Source organism: Gobio gobio, assembly GCF_949357685.1.
Source record: "Gobio gobio genome assembly, chromosome: 14".
Taxonomy (NCBI): Eukaryota; Metazoa; Chordata; class Actinopteri; order Cypriniformes; family Gobionidae; genus Gobio; species Gobio gobio.
In genome coordinates this window covers 43155712-43164761 of record NC_137107.1, presented here as the reverse complement: position 1 = coordinate 43164761, position 9050 = coordinate 43155712, and the positions used below count along the sequence as shown (strand labels likewise).

The 9050-nt window shown below is 34.2% G+C and overlaps 1 protein-coding gene across 1 annotated transcript; it reads left to right on the top strand.

Moving 5' to 3' along the window:
- Positions 1–3191: 3191 nt before the first annotated feature.
- LOC307137520 (weak neurotoxin 6-like) lies at positions 3192–8509 on the top strand. Its single transcript, XM_079835217.1, has 4 exons — positions 3192–3381; positions 3471–3566; positions 4224–4325; positions 5154–8509. The coding sequence occupies exons 1-4, from the start codon at positions 3327–3329 to the stop codon at positions 5219–5221; spliced, it is 321 nt and encodes a 106-aa protein (XP_079691343.1). The 5' UTR covers positions 3192–3326; the 3' UTR covers positions 5222–8509.
- Positions 8510–9050: the final 541 nt, after the last annotated feature.

Below are 9050 nucleotides of genomic sequence, written 5' to 3'. Positions count from 1 at the left end.
CTCTCCACCACCATGCTGAGAAAAAATCCTCAATTGGATTCAGAAATGGGGAATATGCTGCCAAAAAAAAGAAAGAAAGGTTAATGAAAACCCACGCTATCCCAAGATGGCAACATATTGGGCCTGCTCAGGTTGCCCTGGCTCTCCTTCCTGTGGAAGAATGTTATTGTGCAGCTGATCTAAACTTAAGGAGTCATGCCGTGTTGTATGGACCCGGTTTGACATGGTGGTGGAGGATGCCATGATTGCATGATTGCTGCACATATGGTGACATTGTGTGGATGGCATTATTGACAATCACCGTATTCACCAGGGCAGTCTCCTGCTCAGCTGTGAGAAGTCTTCTCCTACCTCCAACAGATGGCCGCCTCTCTATAGGCCTTTCCCTGGCCGGTCAAATATTAACAGCGGCTTGGGCCAAAAATGCACCTGCACATTTAAACTAAATCTAGTAGGGCTGGGTAAAAAATATCGATTTCTCGATTTTAATCGATTCTCACTTTTACAAAACAATATCGATTCTTAAATCCCAAGAATCGATTAGTCTATTTTTTTACGAAATTCAAAAACATAAATACCTTTGGCGCTGTGGCGTGAGATCGCTCTGCCGCAGCTCAGCTCAAGAGAACCAGCAGCACGGAGCAAACATGAACGGATCTTCTCTTCCACCTTAATACCAGTAACAGCGCGAAGTAAACACGAATGAGCTTCTTAAAGTGTGTTAAAAGATAGAGGACAACTTACCGAAATCCGTATCATGTCACATAGAATCGCTTAATCAGTGTTTCAACCGCAGAAAGATGTAAGTAAAACGGCTTACAAGTAAACAATGTCACGTAACGTCACTGTTACCTCAGAAAAACCATATCCAGTGTCCATAAACTCGTTAGTCAGCTAGAAAAAGGAACTCTAGAGAGGACCATTTTGCTAATTATATGCACCACATTACATAGGATATTCATTGTCAATGTTCTTCAATATTTAATAAATCTGGCAAGCTTTTATGACAGCCACCCTTTAAATTTTTATATTTTAAAAAAACTAATTGGAGTAGAATTATGATAATGTAATTGTAAAGTTAATATTATAACTTTATTATTATATTAAAAAAAACATAATTTAGTGTCATTTAAGTGTTTGTATACAAATCAGTTAATTGTTACCTTCAATATTAGTAGGCTAATGTAGTATCAACTGACTCCCATAGTTTACAACATTAGTTCAGAAATTAATTTTCCTTGAGAAAATTTTCCATGTATTATACTTGAAACATATCCAAAATAATCGATATCGAATTGAATCGAAAAGAATCGAAAATCGAATCGAAAGCTTGTGAATCGAAATCGAATCGAATTGTGAAATTTGTGTCAATACCCAGCCCTAAAATCTAGTAATAAAGTGAAAATTGTAATTAAATGAAAAGTGTTGAAAAATTTATTTTTGCTTATGTTGCATCATACTATAACCAATCACACATGATTCTGACTTTTTTATGGATGAATTTGTTCAGTGAGTGAAAAGTGTAATTTTAGTAATAGACACGAGTGCACCATGCTCCAGTCATTGGGTCCTTGGTATGATCTATCCTGACAGAGATTTGCGGAAATAAAGGACTCCACATCAATCTAGAATAATGATTTCAGAATAATACAAGACAAATCAAGATTAACATTTATTGTGACAGAACTTATATAAAAAATGATTAAACAAGAATCCATGGTACACAACTTTCAGCATAAAAATATAAAACACAATTACAAAATAATCTGAAAATAGTTTCAAAGAGTCCTATCTGGCACAGTACACACAGTGTGTGTGAGTGTCTCTAGGATACTGACACAACACTGCATTGGGGTTTCTGTCTACAGAATTTTTCCCATATGGCAGCTCTGCCACCCTTCCTTAAATACCCAGACCAGAACAAAAGGGTTGAAAAGATATCAAACATGAAAGGGAAAAACAATAAATTCACAAGATACATAATCTGTGGTATATAGATATTCTGTGACTTGAATCAGGGGGAATGGAGTCGGGCGAGGTAGAGGGGGGAGAAGGTTTCGGCAGGGCGATGTCCCACAGTCTTTCTGTGAGATCTTCTCTCCAGATTAGTGTGTTTTATTGTTCTATTGCAGGGGGTTGGAGCTCAGCTTTTGTCTTAGCAGTAAAACCGATCCTTAAATTTGGGCTGGGCGATATGACTATAAATATCGGCTTTCTGTGCGCACACAGTTAAAGCGTGCAGACAGAAAAAAAGAATTAATTTTTGTTCAATAAAATATATTTTAAAAAGTAAAGATTTCTGAAAGCATTGAATGAGAACCCATAATAATGTAATATTGATTTGCAATTTATATTTTATTATATGAAATGATTAATATCATATGTTTAAATATGATGGTTTAAATGGTTTGATGGTTTAAATATGATGGCACCGTGGATCATCTGTAACAAATTATCTAATGGTTTACGCTTGGACGGTCAAATAAACTCACACACATCATGTCAAAATGCAAGTATTCATGTACAGTTAGTTATGTCTTAAGTGAATGTAATAAATAGTTTGCTGACTATTCAAATTGTTGACATGACATGGTTAGATTTAGATGGTAAATATCATATATTAAGCTTGGTGTCCACCTTCGAGATCACCAAATTTATAATGAAATCATCATATTTAAAAATATGATATTAATCATTTCATATAATAAAATATGATTTAATGTTACTACTGTAAATCAATATTACATTATTATGGGTTCTCATTCAATGCTTTCAGAATTTTTACTTTTTAAAATAATTGTGCTATATATATATATATATATATATATATATATATATATATATATATATATATATATATATATATATATATATATATATATATATATATATATATATATATATATATATATATATATATATATATATATATATATATATATATATATTAACATATTTTACTGGCAGTATATTTTATTGAACAAAAATTAATTATTTTTTTTCATCATCTACACATCTATTAACCATGCCGTTAGGAATCAGAAATGTCTATTAACCAGCCAGAAGTCAGAACATAGTTCTGTAGCAACCAGCTAGAACAGCACTGCAATTTTTGTCTTAAACTTTTCATTTAAAATCATTAACATGTATCACTATAATCCATTATTTAAAGCTGATCATTAGTTATTCTGGAGGAGAAACATGTACAGTGGCTGTTTGAGGTTGTCAAGTTTGTGTGACAACACACGTTTCTTCATTAAACCCACCCCTTTCTGAACAGACATAAAAGGAATGGAAACATTGTTATTTCATTCTGTTCCTGACACATGATGGATCTGCGAATGTCTGTTGTTGTTCTTCTGTTCGTTTTTCTCACTGGAGGTACAAAAAAAAAAAAATGCAAGTATTGAATGTATTGTTTGGTACACATACTGTAGAGCGGTAACTCAATGTCTCTCTCTGTCTTTAAGGATATTCTCTCAAGTGTTACTCGTGCAGGTCTGGAACGTGTGAAACGGAAGAGACCTGTAAAGATGGACAATCTAAATGTTCCTTTTTCAATCATGGTAAGTCCGGTTTGAAGTGGAAATTTACTGTTTAATGAAAGTGATAATAAGAAGTAGTATTATATATGTTAATCTCACATGGGCGTCGGAACCATTGTATGTTTTTACAATGTACATTTTAATTTTACGATCAGTGATATTGGACCCACTCACTTTTATCGTCTCTAATTCAGCACATGTCTGTTTACCTACCCCTAACCGATAAACACTTATTAAACACATGTTAACGCTTTAGTTCCACTTTTCTAATATTTTCATCCTTTTAATTGAAAATAAATGCCTTTCTGATCTGATATCTGATGGGAAAAGGGAGTGAATTGAGTTTGGCAAAAGGCGGATTCGAACCTCGGTTTGATTTGCGTCAAAATTTGATGTGTCTTACCCCTACACTATTGCTGCTCTCAATGATATGGTGATTTCTGTCATTTTGTCTGGCCCAAGCATACGTTTAGCAAACAAGGCGGTATATTTGTACTTAATGTAAATGGCATCTACTCCAGTTCAATTTTCTGAAAGAGGACCAACCCACATTTGTTTTGCTTCCGACACCCATGTAATCTCATTACATACTTGCAATTATCTGTCTATTGCAAGATGAACATGATTTCCGGAATTTTTTCTTCAGCCTATTATATAGGAAGTTTGTCCTTTTTGCAGGCACTAAAGGGTGTGCAAAAAAATGTGTACCCGGGACCATGCAGGTAGATGAAGTGACAACATCTCTCAGCTGCTGTGACACTGACCTTTGCAATGCAGCAGGTATTGGCCTTTATTTGACCATGTGCTCATTTACATTTACATGTGTGCCTTTTCCCACCACAACTATTACAATAATTGAAACACAAGTGATGGTTTATTAGGAACACAATATCAAATTTCATTTGTCAAAAATAGCGTAAAGCTAGAAAAGTGTGAAAAGGATACGTTTTTGAAAAAGTGCTTTTGGAGAGTTTTTATTGTTTTTAGAAAACTGATGAAATGAATCAACAATGAAAATGCTATTTTATTAACCACTTTTATAACGATTATAAGTACACCCAAGTTGGGTTGAAAATGGACTAACCCAGCAATTGGGTTGTTTACCCAGCGAATGGGTTGTTTTAACCCAGTGAATGGGTCGTTTTAACCCAGCTGTTGGGTTAGCTGTTGCCACTGTTGCCTCTGGCTTGGCTTGCTCAGTTGGGGACACTAAATTGTTCTAAATTTTTCAACTAAATATCCAAATAAATCTAATTATTAAACTAAATTAACCATATAAACGAAATTACTGATCTAAAGCCCACACTGTCACTGTATGATAATTGAAATGAACTGATGACATAACCGTTTTCTCCAGAATGGCTATACGGCTGAATAAAATTATGTTGCATTATTTTGCTGTTTGACACTGTAAAGCTGCTTTGAAACAATCTGCATTGTTAAAAGCAATATATATAAGGTTGACTTGACTTGACTTAAATGTTTGCTTAAAACAACCCAACCGCTGGGTTAGTCCATTTTCAACCCAACCTGGGTTGTTTTTAACCAAGCATTTTTTAGAGTGTAGTACTATAGTATTTAATGAATGTTCTTTATCGTCTTGATTAGATGGAGTGTCTAAGGGCAGCTTCCTCCTGCTCTTCTCTCCTCTGCTCTTCTACTTCCTGTTTCAGTGAGTCCAGATTCTGCACTTCAGATTCTACAGCAAAAACCAGCGAATATGATACACAATTGCTACACTTCACTGAATAAAGATTGATTTAAGGAACTGAAAAATATGTACCCTTATGAAAAAGAAGTATTCTTCTAGTTCATTTTATGAAGTATACTTAAGTCAAGTTCAAGTATATTTTTAAGTCTACACTATAAAAATATGGTGCTATATGGCAATAAAAGGGGTTCTTGGCTCGTAATCATATAATCCCATTCTCTTGAGTCTTAAGACCTTTCTCTATTCCTTAGTAAAAGTTTGTCTCAGCAGCTTTGTGAATAGGTTTCAACTAACAGCTTTTACTGGTATTTAGGAGAACACTTAGTGGCAAGATATAATGTTTTGTGAATACGGCCCCTGATTTTTACTATTTATGGTATTAATATTTTTCAAATATGTGTTTTTATGTCATTTGAGTGAAGGGAATATTCATGAGCAATTTAAGGCTTACTTCAGGCAAAATTCAGGGATAATTGGGACTTTCATCTGCCTCTGCCTGCAATCATCTCCTCCCTGGCTCCTCCCTCCAGCTACCAGCTATGACACTCCCTCCTAAATTAACTTTTTAATCTCTTCTTTTGTGGCATCAAGAGCCGCCTTCCGGAGAGGAGCTCTGTCACGTTTAGTTTCCTTTTCATTGACTCTTATTATGTTTCTGCATATGTTCCTGTTTGCACATCCTTCATTAGTTGTCAATGGCTGAATCCAAAATCGCCCTCTATACTTCAAATAGGGCAATATTTGAGGGGACAGACATTTTTAGTGGTGTCCGAAACCATAGTGGACGTTATCAAATGCACTCATTCTATTCCACATTGCACCGCAATAACGAGTGTACAGCCGATGTACAGCCAACGGATGTCTGAATTTCACTCACTCGTTTTCATTCACTCCTTCAAGTGAACTGTATTAGTGGACTAACAAGAAATAATTATTGAGGGTGTAGGGGGCAATTTTGGACTCGAGCGCACCTGTTCGTCACCTTGTGTATTTTAAGCTCCTCTGTCTCTCATGGTCTTTGTCCAGTATTGTTTGTGCCAGACTGTTTCGTTTGCGTTTGTTGTTAGTGCATTGCCTGAGTTTACTTTATGTGAGCAAATCAAGTTATATTTAAGTCTACTTCGCCCACCTTCTTCATCCCTGGAATTAAAATTGACAGGGTTTTCAATAAAATGATTATCAGCATATTGGTCTGCATGTAAATGTAAATATCCAGTGAAAAATGTAACATGAACGCTAATGAGGTCCCATTAGTTAATATATATTAGTTCATAATACAACTGTTCATGAATGTTTGAACAGGGCTACTAAATAATAATAACAGATACAACTTTTGATTTTAATAATTTGTAAAAGATGAAATTAACATTAACTGAGATTATAGTAAATGCATTAGAAGTGGGTTTTTTTTATTATTACTATAAATTCATGTTAACAAATGGAACCTTTTTGTAAAGTGTTACCGAAGAAATACATAAAAGATTCCTAAATATGCTTCTTACTGGATTATTAGTTATTTATTTTTGAAGCAATGTTCATATAAATCAGGGGTGGGCACTTCAGGGTTGGAGCAAAACTCTACAGGACAGTGGCCCTCCAGTACTGGAAGTTCTGCCCAGCCATGATATAAATGTAAATATAAAAAATATTCAAAAATATCCTAATACCCAAAAGAATTTGTTATAAAGTTACAATACATTAAACTAAAAGAAAAAAAAGCTCAAAACCAAAGAGGAATGTTTCATTTCAGAAGATCATGCATGAAACTGTTATACATTTGTTGAGACAAATGATTCTGTTTTCTGAATATTTCAATATTTTTATAATTAGACTGAGAGAATGTATGTCACTGTAAAAATACATGAGACCTTATGAAATAGTAAAAGTGATTTTATGAACAAAAAATGATTCACTTAAGTGGTTATTTTCAATAGGCCTGTACTGAAATATTGCTCAAAAATAATAACTTGATGTAGCCTATTTATGTTTTAGTAAACAGGCCTATGTGAGTACAACTCAAGGCCACAAGAGGGAGATGCTGGTCTTTGTGTAACTTGAACTTTTTTCCACATTGCGTTCCACACGCTTAATTTTGTTAAAATAAAACTAAAGAAAACATTAATTTATTCAACGTATGCCTCAGACCATCTTCCCTCAATCTTCCTTAAGTAAAGATACACTATATATGGCCCAAAAAACAAACATGTGGGCACCTGAACATCATACTCATATGTTTCTGTTTAAATTAATTCAAGTTTGCTTTGCTGCTATAACAGCTTTCTCTCGATCAGTGAGGTTCAGGTTTGGCCTTGATGTCGTCAAGTTCTTCCACAAGTAATTTAACATTTAAACATGGGATGCCAGGAAGCATCACTACTATTGTCTATTTCCAAATCTTTGAATAAATCCACAAATCTCTCAATCAATTGCTTCTTCTTGCATGTGGTTAGAATTTTCATACTAAGTGTTTATTTAGGGTTATTTCAATATTTCATCTTATATTTATATATCATAATAATATTTTAGAACATCTTATGATTAAAAGTTGAATCACTGGCACATTTTCCCTAATGCTGAGAAGAAAATGACAAGTCATGAACATGATAATTTGATGCCACTTGTGACACTTTTATGCCATAAAAATACTTCCCAAGAGCTTTCTATCAATCAACAATAATGCAAGATATGAGGTAGATCATGTATCTTTCAATAAATCATCAATCCTTCTTCCAAAAAGTGTTTTTGTCTTATCCTGATTCACTATTGTAAGTCTATTATAAGTTTTTTAGACCAATTGGGATGGTTTTTCTCAGGAAATTGCATACATACGTCACTCACCATATGTCTCGTCATATCCAGAAAAGTTGCTCCTGCTACTTTGATGCGTATCTGGTGTGGGAGTGGCTTAGGTTAGATGTCACAATGAGCGAGAAAGGTTGACATGGAGCAGCAAAATCTCCAGCCTCCGGGGAAATCACCTGTTTAAAACAAATGCTGAACAGATGAGAGTCTGTGTTTGCACCGGTACTGAGAGAAATTTAATGACTCAAAAGCGATAATCTATTTCTGGTTCTACTGTCCTTCTTGCTACTGCTTTTTACTACAAATGCATCAAAACCTGTCAATGTATGAAAGATATACTTTTTTAAAAGGTTTCTATTTTTATTTTTTTTTAAATGTCAAAAGATGAAGATGAATTCAAAACATTCTTGTTTAAAGGTGAACAATGTAAGATTTTTGCAGTAAAATATCCAAAAACCACTAGGCCAGTGTTATATTTTGTTCAGTTGAGTATTTAGAATATCCCAAATGTTTCCAACTATTTCTAAATAGTGAGAAATTGCTATTTTAACCAAGAAACCGGGTCGTGTGAGCTATGCATTTGAGGGAGTCGCCTGTCGATTGCGTCATATCTGCGTTACCCTCGGTTTCTGGTTTTATTTAGCAGAAACGCTTTACTCTCACTGCAGTGTGAACAAGTCAAGGTCAAGGTACCATTTATTGTCTCCCTTAGGAGAAATTTGTTTTGGATGAGAGAACTGCTGCACATCAACATACACAAACATACATTCCATACATACGTCAATTCATGAAAAACTCTACTCTCCAAACATGATAATTCTTATTAAAATACCTGTAATAAAATAAAAAATATAAATTAAAATAAAAAAAAAATATATACACATAATTATATAATAAAAAAAAAAAAATCATGTTCATGGATGCGATTATTAACATTACTGTAGTATGAAGCAAAGCAGGACAGAGTGTTGTGGAGCTGAGCAAGGCCGCAG